This window comes from Coregonus lavaretus (assembly GCF_964263955.1).
Source record: "Coregonus lavaretus genome assembly, chromosome: 8".
NCBI classification, from domain to species: Eukaryota; Metazoa; Chordata; class Actinopteri; order Salmoniformes; family Salmonidae; genus Coregonus; species Coregonus lavaretus.
The window spans coordinates 43,846,580-43,873,552 of record NC_139995.1 but is presented as its reverse complement, the minus strand read 5'-3'; the positions used below and the strand labels follow the sequence as shown (position 1 = coordinate 43,873,552).

General features: G+C 44.5%; 3 protein-coding genes across 6 annotated transcripts in view; all 3 read right to left on the bottom strand.

Annotated features, from left to right (window-relative positions):
- Nucleotides 1–6,892: 6,892 nt before the first annotated feature.
- On the bottom strand, nucleotides 6,893–9,827 carry LOC311133127 (uncharacterized protein). The gene is made up of 7 exons (XM_084166561.1): nucleotides 9,659–9,827; nucleotides 9,343–9,484; nucleotides 9,058–9,104; nucleotides 8,825–8,875; nucleotides 8,579–8,676; nucleotides 8,076–8,198; nucleotides 6,893–7,760 (listed from the first exon to the last, which is right to left on the bottom strand). Exons 1-7 carry the CDS (start codon nucleotides 9,749–9,751, stop codon nucleotides 7,571–7,573), a joined length of 744 nt encoding a protein of 247 aa, XP_084022687.1. The 5' UTR covers nucleotides 9,752–9,827; the 3' UTR covers nucleotides 6,893–7,570.
- Nucleotides 9,828–14,339: 4,512 nt separating this feature from the next.
- On the bottom strand, nucleotides 14,340–17,326 carry LOC311134313 (large ribosomal subunit protein uL1). The gene is made up of 6 exons (XM_084167953.1): nucleotides 17,266–17,326; nucleotides 16,681–16,752; nucleotides 16,447–16,527; nucleotides 15,152–15,300; nucleotides 14,858–15,030; nucleotides 14,340–14,559 (listed from the first exon to the last, which is right to left on the bottom strand). The coding sequence occupies exons 1-6, from the start codon at nucleotides 17,268–17,270 to the stop codon at nucleotides 14,389–14,391; spliced, it is 651 nt and encodes a 216-aa protein (XP_084024079.1). The 5' UTR covers nucleotides 17,271–17,326; the 3' UTR covers nucleotides 14,340–14,388.
- Nucleotides 17,327–19,035: 1,709 nt separating this feature from the next.
- Nucleotides 19,036–26,973, bottom strand: part of LOC311134248 (peroxisome proliferator-activated receptor delta-like) — a 49,053-nt gene continuing 41,115 nt past the window's right edge. For all 4 annotated transcript variants that reach the window (XM_084167872.1, XM_084167873.1, XM_084167870.1 and 1 more), the window contains 2 exons: nucleotides 22,602–22,845; nucleotides 19,036–22,344 (listed from right to left, as the gene is read on the bottom strand). In XM_084167872.1, the coding sequence (XP_084023998.1) occupies nucleotides 22,097–22,344; nucleotides 22,602–22,845 (492 nt within the window). In that variant the 3' untranslated portion in view covers nucleotides 19,036–22,096. The remainder of the gene's footprint in view (nucleotides 22,345–22,601; nucleotides 22,846–26,973) is intronic.

The following is a 26,973-nucleotide window of genomic DNA, read 5'->3' as shown; positions in this document are numbered from 1 at the left end:
GCACAGAAGAAATATCAGCCCATGGAGAGAGAAGCATGAGATTGAACTTCACTAAACTTTCTAGAGTTTTCCCTGTTAGTTAACACTATCAATGTTTTACCTTTATTGATCGAATCAAGGCAATATTAGCCACTTTCAATGCAACATACCAAAACAAAACGAACTATGCAAGATATTTTGTTGTAGGCAGAACGCATCAGAGTAGGATTCTATTACACATGACTCTGCCCATATGCTACATAGACCGGTGCGGCATGACCAATCAGAGCTGCAGTAGGCCTATATTATTGTATTTATTTATTATTTATTTAACCTTTATTTAACTAGGCAAGTCCGTTAAGAACAAATTCTTATTTACAATGACCGCCTAACAAAAGGCAAAAGGCCTCCTGTTTGGACGGGGCTGTAGGTAGTGGTTAGTGGTTAAGAGTGTTGTGCCAGTAACTGAAAGGTCGCTGGTTCTAATCCCCCAGCCGACTAGGTGAAAAATCTGTTGATGTGCCCTTGAGCAAGGCACTTAACCCTAATTGCTCCTGTAAGTCACTCTGGATAAGAGCGTCTGCTAAATGACTAAAATGTTAAAAAAAATGTGATTAAAAATAAAATAAAAATATAGGACAAAACACACATTACGACTAGAATAGACCATTGCCAAATATGGATCTGTGCCATTTACTTTGAACTGGACTGTGTTTAAAGCTGTGTTTTGAGATTTACATTTACATTTACATTTTAGTCATTTAGCAGACGCTCTTATCCAGAGCGACTTACAGGAGCAATTAGGGTTAAGTGCCTTGCTCAAGGGCACATTTACGTCATTTAGCAGACGCTCTTATCCAGAGCGACTACAAATTGGTGCATTCACCCTATAGCCAGTGGGATAACCACTTTACAATTATACTTTTTTTTTTTTTTTGGGGGGGGGGGGGGGGTAGAAGGATTACTTTATCCTATCCCAGGTGTTCCTTAAAGAGGTGGGGTTTCAAATGTCTCCGGAAGGTGGTGAGTGACTCCGCTGTCCTGGCGTCGTGAGGGAGCTTGTTCCACCATTGGGGTGCCAGAGCAGCGAACAGCTTTGACTGGGCTGAGCGGGAACTATGCTTCCGCAGAGGAAGGGGAGCCAGCAGGCCAGAGGTGGATGAACGCAATGCCCTCGCCTGGGTGTAGGGACTGATCAGAGCCTGAAGGTACGGAGGTGCCGTTCCCCTCACTGCTCCATAGGCAAGCACCATGGTCTTGTAACGGATGCGAGCTTCAACTGGAAGCCAGTGGAGTGTGCGGAGGAGGGGGGTGACGTGAGAGAACTTGGGAAGGTTGAACACCAGACGGGCTGCGGCATTCTGGATGAGTTGTAGGGGTTTAATGGCACAGGCAGGGAGCCCAGCCAACAGCGAGTTGCAGTAATCCAGACGGGAGATGACAAGTGCCTGGATTAGGACCTGTGCCGCTTCCTGTGTAAGGCAGGGTCGTACTCTCCGAATGTTGTAGAGCATGAACCTGCAGGATCGGGTCACCGCCTTGATGTTGGCGGAGAACGACAGGGTGTTGTCCAGGGTCACGCCAAGGCTCTTCGCACTCTGGGAGGAGGACACAACGGAGTTGTCAACCGTGATGGCGAGATCATGGAACGGGCAGTCCTTCCCCGGGAGGAAGAGCAGCTCCGTCTTGCCAGGGTTCAGCTTGAGGTGGTGATCCGTCATCCATACTGATATGTCGGCCAGACATGCAGAGAATCGATTCGCCACCTGGTTATCAGATCAAAGCAAGAGCTGCATGTAGCCACATGTGCACATTTTATTCATAACTTTTGCTAGTTAGTGAGTTATTAGCCCAGTTATAGATAAGTTGTAGTCAGCAATAGGGGAGTGATTGCTTCCTAAAAGAGCACAATACATTTCTAGACATCTTTGAAAAGCTCAGGTAAAGAGCTTTATTTTTGTCTTAAAGGGGCAGTGTTGTATTTTGAGACAGGCTTGAATAAGCTAAGTTGCCAACAGGCAGAGGGTAGAATAATTTGTCTGATTCTCTGTAATAATGGTATGGGAATAATAATGCATTTTATTTTGTAAAGTGGTTTCTTGCATCAAACAACACAACAACATTTTCAGTCACCTCATTGTCTGAAGGACAAGTGGATAAACAGGTTAATGTCAAGCCCTGCATGTTTTTTTCAATAGTCTCATGGAATGTAGGCCTACATTGAACACCACACATTGGCCGCTAGCGTAGGCTGAATGATAGAACAGCTATTTCCATGATACAATGTTATGGGATGCATTTTCTCCATTGTTTTTGATGGTAGGTCACTCTGGTAGGCCTACATTATGATCAAATAGCCACAGTAGCCTACTTGGCCACTGTTAAAATTGTAACTTAAAGCGGGTACAGCCTCAGTGTTAACAGTAAACACATGCTGGAAATTGCACAGAATTTTCACAACATTCAAGCTCAGCAGACCTGAAATTTGCTCAGTGCCGAAAATAATGAGAGGTAACATTGCCAATGTGTGCACTACCAATAGGCACTGAAGCTATCAAAGTCATCCCAACCACTCTTTTTAGGGCAAGAGAGGATACAGTTACATGCTGACTAGGCCGCACGCCATTGCACGCATGTTGATTTTGTCCATCCACACCAGACGCGATCAGGACACGCAGGTTGAAATATCAAAACAAACTCTGAACTAACTTAATTTGGGGACAGGTCGAAAATAATTAAACATTCATGGCAATTTAGCTAGCTAGCTAGCTTGCTGTTGCTAGCTAATTTGTCCTGGGATATAAACATTGGGTTGTTATTTTACCTGAAATGCACAAGGTCCTCTGCTCCGACAATTAATCCACAGATAAAAAGGTAAATTGAGTTAGTTTCTAGTAATCTCTCCTCCTTCAGTCTTCTTCTTCTTTGGACTTTATAAGGCGGTTGGCAACCAACTTTAAGGTGCATTACCACCACCAACTGGACTGGAGTGTGGACCTCAGTTCATCTTTCAATCACCCACGTGGGTATATGCTCCGAAAAACCAATGAGGAGATGGGAGAGGCAGGGCTTGCAGCGCGTCAAGTGTCACAAATTGAACCAAGTTCTATTTTAGCGCCTGGCTACGCAGATGCTCGTTGAAGCGTGCGAGCAGTTTGAATGCAATGATTGAATAACATGTATGTGTACATTTATTTTGCAACGCTCACGCACGTATTGTGAGCGGTGTGGTCAGCATGTTAGGCAGGAAAGGTCAATGTAAAGTTAGAAGCCAGCAAAGTATACAGTTCGATTGAGGTTAATTTCAGCAGCCTCAGAATGTCCCTGCTCTTCCAGAAAGAATGCAGTGGTTAGTCTTAGGTGCCCTCTGACTTTATTTAGCCTCATTGCAGTAGCAGTGGTTGGGTACCTAGATGAAGACAAAGAGGTTTGGTTTGTGTGGAGACAAGAATTGTCATCTTGTGGCCTGTGTGGTCTAGTGGTTGGTACTGCTGACTCCAGCACGCATATACCAGTCAGTATGAGTTCTAAGCCAGCCCAATGCACTTCTGACTCACATTCTTCGTAGTTTCCTGTCTTCTCTTCACTGTCCTATCTGTTTATTATGATAAAAGATGGTTATATATGAAACCGACACCAGTGTGCTGCCATTGGTGTCATTTCAAGCTAGCTGTGGAGTGAGCTTACGGCACATTCTTAACTCCGTTACTCTAACCCCTCTAAAACTCGCTACACAGTGAGCGACTTCAGCCGTTGAGCTGAGCCCAACTGCAGATCCGGGTCACGGCACCAATAAAACAGACGTCAGTGTGCTGTTAACAGTATAGCTTCCTCCACTGTCCCTGTCCCCATAACGGGCTCGAACCAGTGATCCTCTGATCGCAAACACACGTGACCGCCATCCTTAAAAATGTACTAACTAATTGAGCTATAGAAAGGATCTAATTTACTAGCTCCATTGGCAACATTTCAAGCTAACTGTGGCGCTTATGGCTTAACTCAGTTACATATAATATAAGGGTGACACATAATTGATGTACTGTATACTGATTTCCTCTACTAATTAGTGAGCATAGCCAGGGTCAACCAGGTTTCAGCATGAGACTTTGTCTGTGACAGTCATCTACATTTTACATTTACATTTTAGTCATAACATAAGTATCTGGACTTAAAAAGGCACATATCGATTACTCCCTTGTCATTGAAAGAGAAAACAGGACCCCAAACAATAACCTCACTGCTTTAATATTCAGCTGCTTGGCTTGTATAATATTGTTTATCTGCATAATTGACCCCCAAAAAGTATATTTTCTGTATTAGCATAATAAGGTAAATAAAATCAGACACTGATTTGGAACATGGAAAACACAATAAGCAAAGGACAAATAGTTTCCACTCTCTCACTCATTCCTGTCACCCTTGCTAGTGCATAGTGCAGAAACAAAGGCTCTCCACTTCTGTCTTTGACCATCTTTTCCACTTTACCCAAACTCTGCTGTTGTTACTGAAGCTCAGTCTCAACTGTTCTCCGCCATGTTGCCTTGGTCTTACCACCAAGACATTTCAAGATATTTATAAGTTTGAATGTTTGAGCCAGGAAAGCACAGGACAGGCCAATAAACACAGCAGGTACAATCTCAATTTAGTTAATTTAATGTAATTCGTCATTCATTTTCACAGCTCAAAACACAAACAATATCCACAGTGTCAGAGTGTTGCGTGTGGATGTAGTGAAGGGAATCAAGCGCAGGGACAAGGATGTTCTTCAACAGACTTTTAGTACTTTCCAAAACAGGAATGAGTCGCCAACCCAACCGGGCGGCACGAACAATTACGCACAACACACAGTGCGGAAAACAAGAAAAAGCGCACGCAGTGCGAACTCTCGAAATAACAACAAACGAGAGAGAAAACTCCTCGGAGGCAAGCTGACAATAACAATCACACATAACACCTGACCCGAATAAACGAAACTAAATAGGGAACACAATCCAACACAAACAAGGGACAGGTGTTACAAACAGACAAAACCAAACGAACATGAAACATAGAACGGTGGCAGCTAGTACTCCGGAGACGACGACCGCCGAAGCCTGCCCGAACAAGGAGGAGGAGCAGCCTCGGCCGAAACCGTGACACACAGATTTCATTCAATTTGTATCCATCATATTACAGGTACAGTGCAAGCAATTTGTTCCAAATTTTCATAGCAGGTAGTATGAGACCACACTGCCTTCCACCACTGTCTCTCTCAGGAGTTCTTCCCAACTTCTCTTCATGAGGTTGATTGAGGAGGCAGCTTGGGTTCCTGTTCCTCACAGCCCGGACCACACTGTGGGAACTCCTGCATTCACAGAAACAGGCCCAGTTTATCTCAGTTGGACATTCTGCAGACGGTCTGTGGTGGTGGTGCATAGCTCCGAATTCAGTACTTAGACCTCAGCAGTCAGTGGTACAGAAGTAAAAATTAAATTAAATATGCATGGCAGGCATGACTGTAAGTCGCTTTGGATAAAAGCGTCTGCTAAATGGCAAATACACTGCTCAAAAAAATAAAGGGAACACTTAAACAACACAATGTAACTCCAAGTCAATCACACTTCTGTGAAATCAAACTGTCCACTTACGAAGCAACACTGATTGACAATACATTTCACATGCTGTTGTGCAAATGGAATAGACAACAGGTGGAAATTATAGGCAATTAGCAAGACACCCCCAATAAAGAAGTGGTTCTGCAGGTGGTGACCACAGACCACTTCTCAGTTCCTATGCTTCCTGGCTGATGTTTTGGTCACTTTTGAATGCTGGCGGTGCTTTCACCCTAGTGGTAGCATGAGACAGAGTGTACAACCCACACAAGTGGCTCAGGTAGTGCAGCTCATCCAGGATGGCACATCAATGCGAGCTGTGGCAAGAAGGTTTGCTGTGTCTGTCAGCGTAGTGTCCAGAGCATGGAGGCGCTACCAGGAGACAGGCCAGTACATCAGGAGACGTGGAGGAGGCCGTAGGAGGGCAACAACCCAGCAGCAGGACCGCTACCTCCGCCTTTGTGCAAGGAGGAGCAGGAGGAGCACTGCCAGAGCCCTGCAAAATGACTTCCAGCAGGCCACAAATGTGCATGTGTCTGCTCAAACGGTCAGAAACAGACTCCATGGGGTGGTATGAGGGCCCGACGTCCACAGGTGGGGGTTGTGCTTACAGCCCAACACCGTGCAGGACGTTTGGCATTTGCCAGAGAACACCAAGATTGGCAAATTCGCCACTGGCGCCCTGTGCTCTTCACAGATGAAAGCAGGTTCACACTGAGCACATGTGACAGATGTGACAGAGTCTGGAGACGCCGTGGAGAACGTTCTGCTGCCTGCAACATCCTCCAGCATGACCGGTTTGACGGTGGGTCAGTCATGGTGTGGGGTGGCATTTCTTTGGGGGGCCGCACAGCCCTCCATGTGCTCGCCAGAGGTAGCCTGACTGCCATTAGGTACCGAGATGAGATCCTCAGACCCCTTGTGAGACCATATGCTGGTGCGGTTGGCCCTGGGTTCCTCCTAATGCAAGACAATGCTAGACCTCATGTGGCTGGAGTGTGTCAGCAGTTCCTGCAAGAGGAAGGCATTGATGCTATGGACTGGCCCGCCCGTTCCCCAGACCTGAATCCAATTGAGCACATCTGGGACATCATGTCTCGCTCCATCCACCAACGCCACGTTGCACCACAGACTGTCCAGGAGTTGGCGGATGCTTTAGTCCAGGTCTGGGAGGAGAACCCTCAGGAGACCATCCGCCACCTCATCAGGAGCATGCCCAGGCGTTGTAGGGAGGTCATACAGGCACGTGGAGGCCACACACACTACTGAGCCTCATTTTGACTTGTTTTAAGGACATTACATCAAAGTTGGATCAGCCTGTAGTGTGGTTTTCCACTTTAATTTTGAGTGTGACTCCAAATCCAGACCTCCATGGGTTGATACATTTGCTTTCCATTGATCATTTTTGTGTGATTTTGTTGTCAGCACATTCAACTATGTAAAGAAAAAAGTATTTAATAAGATTATTTCATTCATTCAGATCTAGGATGTGTTATTTTAGTGTTCCCTTTATTTTTTTGAGCAGTGTATATTATTAAGTCATATGTCAGAACACAGAACGTGGATCCCAGAACTCTGTGGTGTAGAGCTGAGATGCAGTGCAGCAGAAGTGAGATGTCAGAAGCTAGAGCTGTGGTGTGGAACCTTCAGACCCCAGAGTAGGAACCCCAGCAGCAGGACGAAGTAGAGAGCCAGGAGGAGCAGCACCATCCACGTCCAGTAAGACAGCCAGGTAGCTAGGGGGCGCTGCACTGACAGCACCACTGGCCTGGAGGGAAACAGAGGCCTACAACATCATCATTATCCAACAGTTGCATGTTTGTTTACAGGGCATCCCTGGCTGTGTCACTATTGCCTTCAATGTACATACTTTCTAGCATGGCCAGATAATGACAACTGTCTGCTATATCAGATGAATAATATGGTGTTATCTTAATATATTTTAAAATGACTTAATAGCAGCTTAATAACATCTTAATAATGTTAAGTCATCTTAATACTCACGGTTCTGTGGTGCAGACTGATTCAGCCATACAGCTACTGAGCTCACTGGGCTCGGATGTGCCTGCTAATGACCCCGCCCAGCGTCCAGACCCCGCTCTTGACCCCTTGGCTTCGGCCTCCTCTGAACTAGCCTCACGCGCCACGATCGCAGACCCCCGCCTGTGACGTCGTGTCATCTGCAGGGAACTGATTCACACAGTCACGGGCACACACACAACCACACAGTATTAGAGGAAGGGAAGCCCTGCATCAGTCACATCTGACCCTTGGGTCATTGTTTAGATGTCAATGAGTCATAATGGGGAACCTGTGGATGAGTTAGGGGCTACCTACCTGGTGTGAGGGGCTACCTACCTGGTGTGAGGGGCTACCTACTTGGTTTGAGGGGCTACCTACCTGGTGTGAGGGGCTACCTACCTGGTGTGAGGGGCTACCTACCTGGTGTGAGGGGCTACCTACCTGGTGTGAGGGGCTACCTACCTGGTGTGAGGGGCTACCTACCTGGTGTGAGGGGCTACCTCACTCTCTTCCTCCAGGCTCTGGGAGCTCTGTGTGGAGCTCTGTCTGAGCAGGAGGGGGGCGTGGTGGGGGGACGGGCTGGCCAGGGGGGACATCTCAGAGGGCCTTTAAAAAGAAGGAAACAGTTATGTTTACACTTCCAACTAAACAAGGTAATACTATAACAAATAATGCTGCTGTTACAGAGGTCAATATAGTTCTGATGGTATGAACACAAGGGGAAGGCATAGCACATTGATAATCCACAAGATCAGCAGACACTATTCACACACAATATGTTCTCTACAGCAGTTAAGTCCATCATAGGTTTATACTGTAGTCCGTGCACTTGCGTCTAAGCCTGTGGTGCATGTGCGTATGAAAACCAATGCACGCTTCCTCTTTGACTAGTGACTAGCATGGCCATCTAGCAACTAGTGACAACTGACCATGCAGATGACTCTCAGTGCACTAACTGCACTAATGACAGAGCACATTTCCTGTACCTGCTGGCTTGGTTCACACTGCCCCATTCTGGCCCCTGGCTGTCAGTGTCAGCACTGGCCATGCAACCCTCTTGGAACTTGGTCTCCAGGTCGCTGAGCTGAGAGGGAAAATGAGAGGGGGGAAAGAGGAGGAAAAGAAGAGATTGAAGAGCGGGGAGAAAAGAGAGGTCAGCACAGAATTAGAGTTATGCATATTATGGTCATAGGACCACAATGGGAGTAAGTCTTAGTGTTATTGTTTCTAACCTGGGATCCCGTTGGGATTAGTGTGACGCTGACTCTTCGCCGAAGGAGGGTCTGAGAAAGTCGGGGAAAGAAGAACAATAAAATATTTTTTTATAAGAGAAGTGAAACATAAAACGTTTTAATAATATCAAGCCACTGGCCTGCCCTCACTGATATTTTCTATTCATTTAACTGAGATATTTGAAATTTAAAGGAAGGATATGAAAAGCACAGTGACGTGAACTGTCTGCTACCTGTTGGGAGTCTCGCCTGACAAACAGGTGCCTGACTTCTCCATCCTCTGTAATGAGAAAAAACCAACAGTCAGAACTTTTCCATATGTGGACAATTTTTTTACACTGTACAGTTAGATTATACTGTTCTCCTATTGTGAAAATCAGTCACTTATAGTGGATCAGACACAGTCTTATAGGCCTACTTACAATGTATTGTTCTTTTAAGAATAAATTGACTATAAGAACAACAACATTTTACTTTCACTTGTCCACAAAAAATCCATTGAGGGGCAGTACTCAGACCTGAGTCGCTGTGTCTCCTGCCCCGGCTGCGGTGAAAATACTTTCTGGTCTCCAGCAGCTCGGCTCTCTCCACAGCGTGACGACGCTTCAGATGCTCCACGTGGACACCCATCATCTCCACAGAACGACACACGCGTGCCTCCTGACCCAGCAGAGATATTAATCAATCAATCATTCAATCAAATTACATGTATAACACTTTTATACAAATATATTTTTCACAGAGCACTAAGCAAAACCTTGACTTATACCCCAAAAGAGCAAGCCTAGGATTACATGACAGACAGTGTGGCTGTCGTGATGACGTCAGTCTCACCTGGTGCACGGTCCCCAGCATCTCAGCAGCAGTGATGATGTCACTCACGCCGTCCAGCACTGTGTCCAGACTGGCCTCGATACGACTCAGCATCTCTGAAAGCTCAGCGTCTACACACCTACCTTTCAGATACTGGGTGAGAAGAGGGGGGAGAGGGGGAGGAGAGGAGAGAGAGAGAGAGGAGAGAGGAGGGGAATAGAGGATTGGAGGAGAGGAAAAGTAGAAAGAGAAAGGAAGTGTGGAGGACGAGAGAGGTATGGTTTAAACTTTAAACATACATTTATCAGACCATCAACTGTTGTACAAGAGTGAAGCAGCCAGGTCAAACACATGTGTACACACCCCCACCTGCAGTGTGTTTCTGGTACGCTCCAGTTCTAGGTTGAGGTTCTCCTGGGCCACGGTTCTGTCGTGTTCCTCAGCCTGCAGTCTCTGGGTCAGGGTGTACTGGTCACAACGGAACGCCAGCGCAAACTGGGTAAACTCACTCTATAGGGGACAGAACAGTGGGTGCATGGTGTGCATGGTGTGCGTGTGTGGGTGTTTGTCTGCATGTGGGTGCGTGTAGTCTCTAGTCTCTTTGTCCAAGTGTACAAATCACAAAGAATTCTCACCTCAACTTCCTCTTCAGTCATCTCTGTACCACTGAGGGCAGGAAAGAGAAGGGTGAGGTAGAGAGACAGGAAAGAGAAGGGTGAGGTAGAGAGACAGGAAAGGGAAGGGTGAGGTAGAGAGACAGGAAAGAGAAGGGTGAGGTAGAGAGACAGGAAAGAAAGGGGAGGGAGAGGTAAGAGAAGGGTGAGGTTGTGACTATCAAAAAAGTTCAAGTGTTAAAGTATAAACTGACCTGCTGAGGACCAATCTCTTCAGTATAAACTGATCTGCTGAGGCCCAATCTCTCCAGTATAAACTGATCTGCTGAGGCCCAATCTCTCCAGTATAAACTGACCTGCTGAGGCCCAATCTCTCCAGTATAAACTGACCTGCTGAGGCCCAATCTCTCCAGTATAAACTGATCTGCTGAGGCCCAATCTCTCCAGTATAAACTGATCTGCTGAGGCCCAATCTCTCCAGTATAAACTAACCTGCTGAGGCCCAATCTCTCCAGTATAAACTGACCTGCTGAGGCCCAATCTCTCCAGTATAGGAAGGTTCTTCCAGGAGAAAGCCAGCTGATCCTCTGGACTGGTCTCTGAGGAGAGGAGAAGAGAGGACAGAGTGTTCATAGCTTTGCTAGCATACAACAACAGAGAGAGGACAGGAAATGGAAGTACAGCCACGTCCTGTTGCTGGCAACGATGCAGCCAAACGGATTCCTTACCTTCGTCAGAGTCAGAGCTATCCCCCAGTATGCCAGCATACTCACAGGGAGTGGCCTCCTTACCAGGGCGTTGGGAGAGGGACGACACACAAACCAGTCAACAAGAACAGGGATGACACACAAATCAGTTAGCAACCTCTTGGCCAGGCTGTTATTGTAGATGAGGACAAGTCCTTAATAGACTTGCCTGGTTTAAGAATGTTTTCATTAAGATAGAAATGCTCCTGCTTACCTGTGCATTCATGGTCCCAGTGTTAGGCAGAGTGGTACAGAGGGTGAGTACAGTGTTGTTTATATCCATTACCTTTCTCCACACCCCTCATACTTTTTACCAACCCTACAGAAAAGAAGACCTCACTGCTGAGAGAGAGAGAGAGAGAGAGAGAGAGAGAGAGAGAGAGAGAGAGAGAGAGAGAGAAAGAACACACAAATAAGATTCACACTTACATTCTACAAGTATATTGAAAGATGGCACACACACACCCTGTTAAAGGAAGGGAAAACAGAGAACGATTGCCCACAATTCTATTCTCACCACGTCCACAGGGATACTGACACTGACCCTGCCCCAGGTCACAAGTTTAACGCTGAATTCTTAATGAGAGTGAGTAGAGAAAGCTAATACGCAGCTCTCAGTCTCACTAGAGGCTGTGGCCGAGCACAGTACCAGGGGTGAAACAGGGACACAGAGGAGCATGATGGAGGAGAACAGAGAGAGAGAGATACAGTAGCTATAAACAAATAGAAGTGGGGGTAGGGAGTATCTGAACACAGAAGAGAGGAAAAGGACAATCATTAACTACATGAGTTTAACCTGAGGATAAACAGCTGGCTTGCTTTAAGAAACACCCACACATCTAAAACTAACAATATCACCAAAAAACTCCAGAGAGACACTTATTTTCTATGATTCTAAAGTAGTGTTAGTAGTCCATACTTTTAACAGTGGACAGTCACAACATTCACGTCATAACATGAAAGTACAGCAGTTACATACTGTAAGACCTGAGGTTATTACACTGTCTTAAGATGTCTCTGACATATACTTCTTCCTGCATAATCTTGTTTATCCTTTTAAAGCATTCATACAATAGACCAGTCAGTTTCACTAAAAAGCTGATGCTCTTCTTTAACTGTTCTCTTCTAAGTTTACAACAGTTCCAGAAAGCAGCATAGTTACACACTGAAGTCAACTTTTATTCTCCCTCTATTTACTTTGGAGCTACATTTTGTAGTCTAAACAAAAGAAGGGAAACATCCATTATTTAGGCCTATAGACATTCCGTTACTTAGACACAGAAGACACAGACCCAAGTGGCCAGAAAATAATCCAACAGAGAACTAAAAACTTGGACTCAAGTTAATTTTGAAACAGTGTTAGATATCTCAATGCAATCTACTAAACTGCCAAAAACAGTTGCACAGCCATTTGGAATATGATGGGACACCTTCATTATTCTCTTACCGATGTAGTGAGGCCCGTGGTGTCCAAGGATGTTTTGTTTTTCAGGAGCTACTGAGCACAGTAACATTCAGGTCTAGTGATGCTGCACACACTCCTTCCTCTCTCTTCTTCCCTGTTCTCCTTCTGTCCCTCCTCCTTGTTCACTTTTCCCTATAATGGCATTTTAAAGGTCCCCTGTCAGCTGTTTGAAATCCCACCAGCTGTGTTCCTTCACACCGACGGGGGAGTCATGTTTTTCTAGAGGGAATGCATCCAAGAGCTGGTGATAAAGACAGATTAGGGACCACCCACAACCCCAAAACACACATTCACACTTGTTTGAGTGAACTCTTGTTCACTCGTACAAGTAAACTTCACCTGAAGCTAGAACGCTAAAGACGAAACAAACTTCCAAACAGTCCTCCTTTGCTTACCCCAGGCGTGTAATCATTCGTCCAATCAGTTAAAACAAGAGTTTTTATTGGACAAATTCAGGTAGGTGCCTCTCCATTTTGTTCCGTTTGCTTCAATTGAACAGAATCAGTTTAAATGAATACGCTCATGGTTGTGATGTCAAAGCCCACTCATTCTCCCCTACACACGTCCAACTCCAAATCAACTTGAATGCCTATAGCTACTTGAGTAGAGTTGAAAGGATTGGATAGGTATAAACATTATGGCAAATTCCACCAAGCCATTCAGAGGGACTGGTGGGGCTTTAACCATAGATAGCTAATACATCCTTTTAGAGCTCAGTGAAGTGCCTAGGGTGGTGTGTGCTATTGGACAGCAGTCAGAGGCAGGAGGATGGTAATATAAGCATTGAAGGACAGCTCTTACCCTGTGACTCAGCTCTATAGGACAGCTCTTACCCTGTGACTCAGCTCTATAGGACAGCTCTTACCCTGTGACTCAGCTCTATAGGACAGCTCTTACCCTGTGACTCAGCTCTATAGGACAGCTCTTACCCTGTGACTCAGCTCTATAGGACAGCTCTTACCCTGTGACTGAGCTCTATAGGACAGCTCTTACCCTGTGACTCAGCTCTATAGGACAGCTCTTACCCTGTGACTCAGCTCTATAGGACAGCTCTTACCCTGTGACTCAGCTCTATAGGACAGCTCTTACCCTGTGACTCAGCTCTATAGGACAGCTCTTACCCTGTGACTCAGCTCTATGCTCGCCAGTCTCCTGCTGTAGTGAAAAGACGAGATAATCGGATCGTCACGGCAGCCTCCTGTGCTCTGCTATTGAGAGGTGACACCCAGGGCACGCAACAGGCAGGATCATCAGGGGACTGTATGCTTACATTATACAAGTGAATGTGCATGCATTATAATAGTTGTACACATTTTTATTCTGACTACATGGACTCTGTAGTAACGGCCATTTCTACATGACCATTCCCCAGCTCAGCCTAAACGTTAGTTTTGAGCGCCCACTAAACCCATCTGAAGCAGAATGGCTACCAAGAACAGACAAGTTGAAATTGTCAGCCATGCAGACTTCAAACCAAATACCACTTTTAGGGAGAACGAATACCAGCCTGCATTAGATTTGACCATGTACGCCACTGCCATCCCCCTCCAACTAAAACCAGTCATCAGCTTGTCATGATGGCCACTCCAATCATTTAAAGTAATGAGCTTCAGTAGAAACTGGGGCAGACAGACTGTTGTATGTGTAAACACTAAATCTGTACTTTGTCTTGATTTAGCTAATTTGTCCCATTTAGAAACTTAATCACATTTAATTATAAATGGATGCAATCTTTAGACATTGTGCTACTTCCAAAAAAAGGCTGGTAAATATTTAGTTTTTACGATCAAATAATTTCTCTGGATCCCTTGCAGAGAGGATAACCAGCAGTACACAAAGTAGTCTGGGACAACAAGAATAACCACAAAGCGATGAGATGGTTTTTTTCCTGTGTCCTTTTATTGGTAGTAAAAGCGGTTTGGTCCTCTAGTAGAGGCGCTGGGGCTTTCCCATGGTGCTCTTGACGTAGAGGGCACGGACGTTCTGCCAGTTCTTCTTCAGCAGAGACACCAAGAAGTTAACTGCCAAGTGGATGTTGTAGACCAGCTCCTCCTCTGACATCTTCACGTGACCCACAGCCACCGCCAGACACAGCACCTGGAATAGAGCGGCGAGGAGATTGGGTCATGTTACAAAGGCAGGTAGCCTAGCGGTTAAGAGCATTGGGCCAGTAACCGAAAGGTCACTGGTTCGAATCACCGAGCCGACTAGGTGAAAGATCTGTCGATGTGCCCTTCAGCAAGGCACTTAACCCTAATTGCTTCTGTAAGTCACTCTGGATAAGAGTGTCTGCTAAATGACTAAAATGTAAATTAACAGGTGGCTACATAAAAAACGCATTGATCCTACAGACTGCATGCATCAATCATGTAACATCTGGAATAAAACTACACACCTTCTTCATCTGGAACTTGATGGTGGATTTGACCTCATCAACCTTGACATTGAGGTTCTCGTTGTGGGTGAGCAGGGAGGGGAACTTGCCAGCCTTGTTGAGCCCAGGCCCCAGGATACGAGGGATCTGCTTGATCAGAGACTCAGAGGCCAGGAAGGCGTCGTACTTCTTAGCTGTTGGGGCCAAGAAGAGAACGATCAAGATCCATCTAAGACTCATTTAAATGCGGAAAAACAATAGCAAGACAGATCATAAGACGGAGACTATCTGGAAGTGACTTGAAGCGCCACTCACCCAGTTTCTTGACCATTTTCTTGTTCTTGTTGAGTTTCTTGAGGGCCTCAATGTCCATGTGTGGCAGCTCTGCAGCCTTGGCCTCGTCACAATGCTGCTGGTCTCCCAGGATGCACACAGAGAACTTGGGCCTGGGGGTGGTCTTCAGTCTACAGGGGCAATTCAGAACAGTTGACAACCATGTCACCCCAGTAATGTTCAAACCACATAATGGAGGGGCCTCACCATATGGCCATGCTAGAATGGACACGCAACTAAAGACATTCTAACCCGTAGCCCTTTCCTGCAGTCAATGACCAAAACTGCCCTTTGGCCTCATGGCTGGAATGTAAATATTTTTCATAATTTCATCATTAATAAAGATTTTCTTCTACATCAAACAGCTAATATATTTCAGTCTTCTGTGATGTATATAAAGTGTAATGTTGGGAATTTAATACATTTCAACTATATCGGACATGGTACAGGTCTTTTTATGCCCACAAATATGTACGTGAGGTGTATACTTTTGTTTCAAAGTAGATTTGTTTAAGACTACCAAGAATCACTGTGTGACCCTGATTTAGCTGACTGCAGTAAAAGGCTAAACCTAACTTTACCCCATCCTTTCCCAAACCTGAATCCTTAACATCCAGTATGAAAAATGTATGCACTCACTAATTGTAAGTCGCTCTGGATAAGAGCATCTGCTAAATGACTAAAATGTCAATGTTACACCACTAGCTTATGTCCTTCCTGACTAGACAATAGTCACTTCCGCCCTTCCCAACATGGCCATCCAGTGACTCCCCAAAACGGACAAGTTCCAAACCCAGATGGACGACTCATACCAGAGAAGAGTACTCTGGAGTCTTCCCAGAACCACACAGACTGGCTTCTCTTCTGGACTCCACCAGCAACACCATTACCTAAAATGGTCGGCTCGAGGGGGGCACGAAGACCCCACTGTCTGCCTCCCCTCATGTTTTAAGACCCAGGGTAGGGGTCCGTCCGCTGGATCCCTCCCCCAGGGCGAGGCTCAGTCAGACTACCCAGAACACCCCACAACAGCCCTGCTATTGGAATGGAGTTTCTGTATGAGTTAGTGAATGTGTATGAGATATGCTGCAAGAGTGTGGTTTGAGAGATTGTACATTACTAGATAAGTGTGGATCTTGAGTGTGCATAAAATATACTGGGTTTGAGTCAGTGAGTTTAGAATGTCCAGATCAAGGGGCCGAACCATGCCCGTTCACATTCAGGACTAGACGGGGCAGACAGGCAGAAGGATGGGTGATATGGGAAAGGGGCCAAACCTGACTGTGCCAGAGAAACGCTTGTCCTTCTGGGGATCGTAGTTCTTCAAGCTGATCTGGAGCTCTACGGACTCTGTGAACCTTTAGGACAACAAAGCAAACAAATCAAGACCATCAATGTGAGATTTAACTAAATTAGGGGTTGTGACAAATAACATTCAGTATTTTATCAAATTGGACAAACCAATGTGCAAACTTTGCTAAGAGAACACTAGAGAAGGGAAAGGGTCTTACTTGCGTGGCTTGGCCAGAGATCCCGCCTGGACCTCCTTGACCACCTCATAAAGCATATCCCTGGATACCTTGCTGTAATTAAACACATGTCATTGAGTCAGAATGCCAAAGTCAGCGTACAGAATTATACATACTATTTTTTTGCCATGTGATGAATTAATATTAGCGTCCCCACATCCCACATTCAGCTTTACTAACTTGACGCCATAGCAAGTTCTATCCAGTAGTCGACAAACCGGTAGCCTATCGAGTAGACTTATAAAAGCCAGTTAAATGTACAAATCACAACTATTACAACATGAACCATTTCCAGTTATGTACGGCACTATTTAATTCAGTTCGGAACATAAAGGATTATGATTTCATGTTAGATGGATGTGGATTTGTCCGTAGTGTTAGCATTCAAGCTAGTTGCACTATGGCAGAAGTAGTTAGCTTCTGTAGCTAGACTCCACAAATTGCTCATGAGGTTCAAAGTGAACACGGTTATACTGCTGAGTTTGAGTAAGTCTTAAACGGATCACTGACGACAATATAACATTTCTCACTTCTTGTTAGACTTTATTTGATGTAATTTTCTCTCACCTCATATTGAAGGTCCTGCTCAAACGCGACAGAGCACTGAAAAGAAGGAAGAAGGGGCGGTTCGTCGCAGTTTATAGACGTATTCCCGGTCCGGCCATATTTGTAGTTTTTGCCGTCTAGCCTATTTTCTGAAATGAATATGTGGATTTAGACATGTATATCACTTGGAATAACAATATGCTTGCTAAAGCAAGTGAAAACAACATTCATAAGCCATATACATAGTCTTTGTCCGTGCAGTATTTTAGACTTTCAAAGACCTAAAAGAACAAATAAACGATTTAGGAATGATGTGGCATTGGAGGCACAGTGAGATATTTATTGCTGAACTGTGACCTGCCTTGCCCATGTGATCTTTTATAAATGGACCTTGGATTTATTGGGGATTTATTATTCTCCTAAATTGATGGGATGACTAACTTAGAAAGAATGCATTCTTGACTGGGCTAATGTAGGCTGTGACACCTGGCAGGCTGTGATTGATGTGAAGAGCTGTTTTAGGGGGTAAAGGGAGATAAGGATTTGCCTCCAAATGCTAGACTATACTGGTTCTTTGTGATCTGTGAGCCTTCCTTGGACGTAGGAATGATGTCTAAGGGAGCTGGCTCTTCTCACTATGATAGGTTGTTATGATAAACTTGTGCCTGGCTGAAGTGTGCAACAAATGGCGCCGAGGAGATGAGACCAACCCCTGAACCAACGGATTGGCTGAGTAAGTTTAAACCACGCACAAGTCTCTACTCTAATTGGCCAGCAGAGAAGTGGGAAATTCCCTCTGTCAGAGTATTTGAGTATTGCATCTGAAACAATGTTTTTAGTTCTCTGGGGTGTCCTGCGAGGCATCTCAGAGAGCCCGTATATACGAAACATCATATTTACCATTGAAGGTTTTTGCATTAATTAAAATAACTAGTATATCTTAGAAGTCGTGTTGACCTCTTTTGTTCCTAATACCAGATTTGAATTGACGCGACTTTGACAGATTTTATAAGACAAAGTAGAGATCAGGGGATGCTACACTGGTAAGACGGATGCCCTTAGGCTACAGCGACAAGTGGATTGATGAGAGACTTGTGTTAACACATAAGCCATGTCTATCATCAATGAGAACACAACATAATTGTCACAATGCCTGTAAACTAAGTGCTTATCCACTAACTATTACAGTCTCACATTCCTATTCCCATTCAAATGCAGTGGGGGGCTATAACAGTCCGAGTTCCAAACAAATGTCAGGTTAGGGTTCCCAGGGAGAGGGAAGCTGGATGTAGTGGTCCACCCAGAGCCCCCTCGGTGGGCTCCATTCAAGTTCAAGTTTGATCAAACTGATCTATATGTAGGCTTGATACCGCGGACTGAGCCCAGCCTGTCTGTGAAAAACAATGGCTGGAGGGTCAGTGAGGTCTCTGGGGTGTGATTGTTCAGATGCATGGCCTCGCTCACGGGGCTCACACACACACCTCAAAGGAAACGCTGTCTCAGGAAAGAAGCCAGGGGCCCGCCAGGCTGTCCAACACCTGACAGTCGATACACACAGACCTGACCCATCCCGTTGTAGAAAATTGATTTTATTTATCTCGCTCTCACACACACACTAGCACTTATAAAGTGCACTACTTTTGACCAGAGCCAATTGTTTGTTCAGATGTTCCTTGACGTTATGATGTAAACATTGTCAAACATTTAACATATGAGATTTTATCCAATAATTGAAAATGAGAACATCACATGTAGTCGAGCAAGTAAGAGGCCAGCAGAAGACATCAAAAGTATTAACCAATGTTTTTAATCAACCATTTATTGGAAGCGCTATACCAAAGGTAGAAATCCTATACTTTCCCTCAGATGGTTAATACCAGGTGTTTATACAGATGTTAAATGGGGGGGAAAGCACAGTATTGCTGTGGTAGACTGTAGAATATTTCAGACCTGTGCTGTTGTGCTCATACATTGTATGCAGAAATAAAATCATTAGACAACCATTGAAGAAAAATGAACACAATGTAGCTTTTTGATTGTGCAGCAGTACTAATTTAGTAATTTACATTTCATTGTAAATTGTTATATTCAGTAACTGGAAAGTAACATGTTTTTTCTATTCAGTAACTGGAAAGTAACATGTTTTTTCTATTCAGTAACTGGAAAGTAACATGTTTTTTCCCTAGAAGTTTATTAACACAATGTGTCAATAAATGTGTAGTTATAACTAACCACAGGTGGTCCGTGACAATGACATACCTAGGGGCACCAGAAAAAAAGCAGAAAAATAAAATTATTATAATATAATAATAATATAATATGCCATTTAGCAGACGCTTTTATTCATACTGAGAGAAAGGAAGAAGGTAACAGAAGAAAATAAAAGATGATTACAGGAGGAGAAATGACCTCCTCCCCCCCAGGGTACACTGACTAAGTGGATACAGAACACAGTAACCAGAACAGGTGGTTCAACACTGTCACTTTATTATTATTGTCTCAACTGTTTCTGCTGTTAGGTGAGCATCAGATCAGTCAGTTGTGCTTTGTCAACTCCCTGTGAGCGGAAATAAAGCGCTTATTCAAGAGATATCTGTAACAATTTGGCAACCTCTCTACTGTATAGGCAAGGAGTCACATATATAATGTCCTCCCCCTACTCTTGTGCTAGAATACAAACTTATTTAGCCATTTTAATGTCACAACATAGAAAATAATAAAAACAGAAACATACATTGTTTTGCATATAATTTACATAATTGCTATGTACAGTAGGAAGTGCAGTATTTCATCAGTTACCATAATTGGCTGACCTAAAAGAATGGGGATAAACCTATTTCCTCTCATGGCAATTTAGATTGGTCCCCCTGCTGCCATGCATCTCTGAATTCCAACAGCATCAGAATTCTGATGGCGTGTCCAGAGCCATAGATCAAGTCAATATATTTCTATAAGTAATTTCTTGACCGTTGCCCTGTATTTCAACTCTTAAAATGCTCAATCACTCCCTTCAATTGAGCACTGATCTAGATGGGTACAATCTATATGGTGGACGCGCAACAGAAGCCTTTGCTGTATTGCTTTCATTTGACCAGGCCTTTTAGATCAGTGAAGAAGTGAAAGAGATAGGAAGGAACCAAGGGAGTAGGATCCTTTTCTCTCTAAGTATTATGAACCAGTCATTCCCTGTCTGGAGTTAGACTGCTCGAGGGAGCGATAGTTGGCCAAATCCATAGCACCATACTTGGCGGAAGAATAAGAAGAGAAAAAAAGAAAGAAAGCGGGAAGCTCATAATATGAGAACATTTGTTAGAGTTTTGCTTATCGACTGCGCGCAGTTAACGAACACCACCTGGCTGAAAAAATATATACAAATCATACTTCAATTATACATAATTAAGTAAACATAAGTAAAATCAGGCATTCAAAACATCTTATACAGACCCTGTGATCAGGTTAACCTTCACAGTATGACAACACAGCATCATCCCATGGTTTTAGACCCAACAGTTGTACACAAAAGAAAACATAAAAGGTATTGAGGTTAGGATGTTGTAAGAATCTATAAATGTATGTGTCCATTGAAAAGTGAGACTGACTGGACTGTCTGTGTGCTTCCTGGTCTAACAGGAGGAGAAGGGTTGGGGGTGGACCTCCATGGAGGAGATTCATATATAAAAGGCATATACAATCACAGCTCCTACTTTCACACAATCTCTGGGGGTGTGACGATGGATTTTGTTCACTAGCATAGAAGGGAGGTTCTTCGAACCCGGGACTGTGAGTTATCAATCAAATCAAAACCGTTCTATGATTAGATAATTGGGAGGTTGAGGGGTGTGAATTTATACTGAAGATTTACAGATGTGGAAAGGAGAGCTAAGGGGGGGTTTGGTAATAGCTTATCCCAGTGTTATGGCCTTAGGATGGGATGGTAGGGACGGACGGAAAGGGGACACCTATGGTTGCCGACAACCCTCTTATTTGTACAGGCAAGCAGAACCAGCATTTTTTCTGAATATCAGCATCACGAGCTCTCAGAAAGTTTGTAACACAAACAACAATGGCTGGTAATGACCCCGAACCGCAGGGTTAAGAATAGGTTGACCGTTGTAAAAAACACTGCCCATCGGGAGAGAGAGACTACAAAAATCTGTTGTATAAAAATAGCAACGCTGATCATCCTTGTAAAATTTAGAGGGAAAAGAGGAGTCTTGGTTTTGTTGTGGCATTGGTTGATGAGCTGTCTGTTATTCTCCTGGAAACGAATACCTCGACACTGCACCTTCACCACGTTCAGAGCAGGACACTACAAGCCCTTCAACTGCATCAGTCCTGTCCAACCACAGTTAAAGACCTGCTATACAACAGCATCCACTTGAAACAACTCAAATCACCTTCTATTTCGGGCACCCAAACAATCACACACGTTTAATATGTGGTAGGGTGTATGTTACTCTGTATGTCTCCCATCAGTCTCTTGATACATTCCAGGTCAGTACATGTCATTTGTCCAGTACAGAGACAGTCAAGAGACCCTGATGAAGGCAGCTTGCTGCCCAAACGATGGTGATTTATAATCAATCAACTGCATCTGAACAAGAGTGTGCAACTACATATTCATTGTTATAACTCCCACCAGCCAGCGTTTTCATCATTATTTTATTGAGACGTCAGAATAAACGCTAACACCTGATTCAACTGATCAAGGTGGTGGTTGATTGGCTGATGAGGTGAATAGGGTGTGTTAATGATGGGCTGGAACAAAATCATGCACTCCCTGTGACTCCCAGTCCCAGGAACCAGGAGTGAGTAAACACTGCAGCTGTACTAGGAAGCTCAACCAGTCCAGTCAGTACATGTCCTTGTAGATCTCCTGCAGCAGCGGGTGCAGCGAGGTCTCTGACTCTGTCTTCTTGATCTTCTGGACCAGCATGCCGTTCTCAGTGACCAGCTGGCGCAGGTCGGCCATCTTGTTGAGCAGCTTGGGGAAAAGGTACTTTGAGTCAGCGTGGTTGGCCAGCAGGTGCTGGTCCAGGGCCTGCAAGATGCTGTCCTGAATCTCCTCCACCTGCATGATGTTTATCAGCCCTGGACGGTCTGACAGGAGAAGAGAGAGGGAAAGGAGGGGGGAGAGGAGGGGAGGGGAGAGAAAAAGAGTGGGGAGAGGGAGGTAAGTATATGTCAACTGGTAGAAAACAAACTTGTATTTTAGCACTAACTTCAGCTTGTCTTAGTTACCTTAGTTAGGCTTATAATGATAGTAGAAGGGTTAGGGTTATTATGACAGTGCCAGTGTATTGTGGTAGTACAGTAATGAGTTCTCACGGTAGTACCAGTATAGAACCAGCACATACCTCCACAGAGGATGATGGCGGCCACGAACAGGGCCAGGTCACTGTCGTCCAGCTCCAGAGCATTAAACTTCACCGCAAACTCAAACTTGGGCTCCATGATCTCGCTGAAGGGGCGCCGCAGGCTGCGCAGGAACTCCCGGGTTACAAAGCCCTTCCCATTGGCCACCAGCAGCCCGTCCTTGTTCATGAGCGAGGGCAGCATGGCGAAGATGGCCTCGTGCACGCCGTATTTCAGCAGCGTCACCTGGTGGGGGGGGGGGGGGGGGGGATCAGCAGCCTGATTATTGTCGCCTGATATCTCAACCCTTTGGTTTTGTCAAGTATGTACAGTGCATTCGGAAAGTATTCAGACCCCTTGACCTTTTCCACATTTTGTTACATTACAGCCTTATTCTAAAATGGATTAAATAAAAAATGTATCATCTACACACCATACCCCATAATGACAAAGTGAAAACAGGTTTTTAGAACATGTATACAATTGAGTCTCACAGCAAAGGGTCTGAATACTTATGTAAATGTGACATTTCAGTTTTTGCTTTGTTTGATGGGGGGAAAAACATTTTAGAAGGCTGTAACATAACAAAATGAAGAAAAAGTCAAAGGGTCTGAATACTTTCTGAATGCACTGTATACATGTTCTATATGTTATATTATAAACTGGGTAGCTTGGGTCCTGAACGCTGATTGGCTGAAACAGCATTCAAGCTGTGTGTGTGTGTGTGTGTGTGTATATATATATATACACACACACACACACACACACACACATACAGTGAGGGAAAAAAGTATTTGCTCCCCTGCTGATTTTGTACGTTTGCCCACTGACAAAGAAATGATCAGTCTATAATTTTAATGGTAGGTTTATATGAACAGTGAGAGACAGAATAACAACAAAAAAATCCAGAAAAACGCATGTCAAAAATGTTATAAATTGATTTGCATTTTAATGAGGGAAATAAGTATTTGACACCCTCTCAATCAGAAAGATTTCTGGCTCCCAGGTGTCTTTTATACAGGTAACGAGCTGAGATTAGGAGCAGACTTAAAAGGGAGTACTCCTAATCTCAGTTTGTTACCTGTATAAAAGACACCTGTCCACAGAAGCAATCAATCAATCAGATTCCAAACTCTCCACCATGGCCAAGACCAAAGAGCTCTCCAAGGATGTCAGGGACAAGATTGTAGACCTACACAAGGCTGGAATGGGCTACAAGACCATCGCCAAGCAGCTTGGTGAGAAGGTGACAACAGTTGGTGCGATTATTCACAAATGGAAGAAACACAAAATAACTGTCAATCTCCCTCGGCCTGGGGCTCCATGCAAGATCTCACCTCGTGGAGTTGCAATGATCATGAGAATGGTGAGGAATCAGCCCAGAACTACACGGGAGGATCTTGTCAATGATCTCAAGGCAGCTGGGACCATAGTCACCAACAAAACTATTGGTAACACACTACGCCATGAAGGACTGAAATCCTGCAGCGCCCGCAAGGTCCCCCTGCTCAAGAAAGCACATATACAGTGGGGAGAACAAGTATTTGATACACTGCTGATTTTGCAGGTTTTCCTACTTACAAAGCATGTAGAGGTGTGTAATTTTTATCATAGGTACACTTCAACTGTGAGACGGAATCTAAAAAAAAAATCCAGAAAATCACATTGTATGATTTTTAAGTAATTAATTTGCATTTTATTGCATGACATAAGTATTTGATACATCAGAAAAGCAGAACTTAATATTTGGTACAGAAACCTTTGTTTGCAATTACAGAGATCATGTTTCCTGTAGGTCTTGACCACGTTTGCACACACTGCAGCAGGGATTTTGGCCCACTCCTCCATACAGACCTTCTCCAGATCCTTTAGGTTTCGGGGCTGACGCTGGGCAATACAGACTTTCAGCTCCCTCCAAAGATTTTCTATTGGGTTCAGGTCTGGAGACTGGCTAGGCCACTCCAGGACCTTGAGATGCTTCTTACGGAGCCACTCCTTAGTTGCCCTGGCTGTGTGTTTCGGGTCGTTGCTGGAAGACCCAGCCACGACCCATCTTCAATGCTCTTACTGAGGGAAGGAGGTTGTTGGCCAAGATCTCGCGATACATGGCCCCATCCATCCTCCCCTCAATACGGTGCAGTCGTCCTGTCCCCTTTGCAGAAAAGCATCCCCAAAGAATGATGTTTCCACCTCCATGCTTCACGGTTGGGATGGTGTTCTTGGGGTTGTACTCATCCTTCTTCTTCCTCCAAACACAGCGAGTGGAGTTTAGACCAAAAAGCTCTATTTTTGTCTCATCAGACCACATGACCTTCTCCCATTCCTCCTCTCGATCATCCAGATGATCATTGGCAAACTTCAGACGGGCCTGGACATGCGCTGGCTTGAGCAGGGGGACCTTGCGTGCGCTGCAGGATTTTAATCCATGACGGCATAGTGTGTTACTAATGGTTTTCTTTGAGACTGTGGTCCCAGCTCTCTTCAGGTCATTGACCAGGTCCTGCCGTGTAGTTCTGGGCTGATCCCTCACCTTCCTCATGATCATTGATGCCCCACGAGGTGAGATCTTGCATGGCGCCCCAGACCGAGGGTGATTGACCGTCATCTTGAACTTCTTCCATTTTCTAATAATTGCGCCAACAGTTGTTGCCTTCTTACCAAGCTGCTTGCCTATTGTCCTGTAGCCCATCCCAGCCTTGTGCAGGTCTACAATTTTATCCCTGATGTCCTTACACAGCTCTCTGGTCTTGGCCATTGTGGAGAGGTTGGAGTCTGTTTTGATTGAGTGTGTGGACAGGTGTCTTTTATACAGGTAACGAGTTCAAACAGGTGCAGTTAATACAGGTAATGAGTGGAGAACAGGAGGGCTTCTTAAAGAAAAACGAACTGGTCTGTGAAAGCCGGAATTCTTACTGGTTGGTAGTTGATCAAATACTTATGTCATGCAATAAAATGCAAATTAATTACTTAAAAATCATACAATGTGATTTTCTGGATTTTTGTTTTAGATTCTGTCTCTCACAGTTGAAGTGTACCCATGATACAAATTACAGACCTCTACATGCTTTGTAAGTAGGAAAACCTGCAAAATCGGCAGTGTATCAAATACTTGTTCTCCTCACTGTACAGGCCTGTCTGAAGTTTGCCAATGAACATCTGAATGATTCAGAGTAGAACTGGGTGAAAGTGTTGTGGTCAGATGAGACCAAAATCGAGCTCTTTGGCATCAACTCAACTCGCCGTGTTTGGAGGAGGAGGAATGCTGCCTATGACCCCAAGAACACCATCCCCACCGTCAAACATGGAGGTGGAAACATTATGCTTTGGGGGTGTTTTTCTGCTAAGGGGACAGGACAACTTCACCGCATCAAAGGGACGATGGACGGGGCCATGTACCGTCAAATCTTGGGTGAGAACCTCCATCCCTCAGCCAGGGCATTGAAAATGGGTCGTGGATGGGTATTCCAGCATGACAATGACCCAAAACACACGGCCAAGGCAACAAAGGAGTGGCTCAAGAAGAAGCACATTAAGGTCCTGGAGTGGCCTAGCCAGTCTCCAGACCTTAATCCCATAGAAAATCTGTGGAGGGAGCTGAAGGTTCGAGTTGCCAAACGAGGAGTGGGACAAAATCCCTCCTGAGATGTGTGCAAACCTGGTGGCCAACTACAAGAAACGTCTGACCTCTGTGATTGCCAACAAGGGTTTTGCCACCAAGTACTAAGTCATGTTTTGCAGAGGGGTCAAATACTTATTTCCCTCATTAAAATGCAAATCAATTTATAACATTTTTGACATGCGCTTTTCTGGATTTTTTTGTTGTTATTCTGTCTCTCACTGTTCAAATAAACCTACCATTAAAATTATAGACTGATCATTTCTTTGTCAGTGGGCAAACATACAAAATCAGCAGGGGATCAAATACTTTTTTCCCCTCACTGTGTGTGTGTGTGTGTGTGTGTGTGTGTGTGTGTGTGTGTGTGTGTGTGTGTGTGTGTGTGTGTGTGTGTGTGTGTGTGTGTGTGTGTGTGTGTGTATATATATATATATATATATATATATATATATATATATATATATATATATATATATATATATATATATATATATACACACACATACATACATATATATATATACATACATATATACACACACACACACATACATACATACACACACACACACACACAATATACAACGGGTCAGACCCGGAACGTCGTGATTTTAGGGGCAAGGCCATTTGGGGCAAGGCCAAGAGGTGCCCAATCTGCCAGGGCACCAAGGCCATCTGTAGGGCACCAAGGCCATTAACCAAAATAGCCAATTAAATTGATATGAAACCCCAAAAAAAACACTGGCTATTCTGTTAAG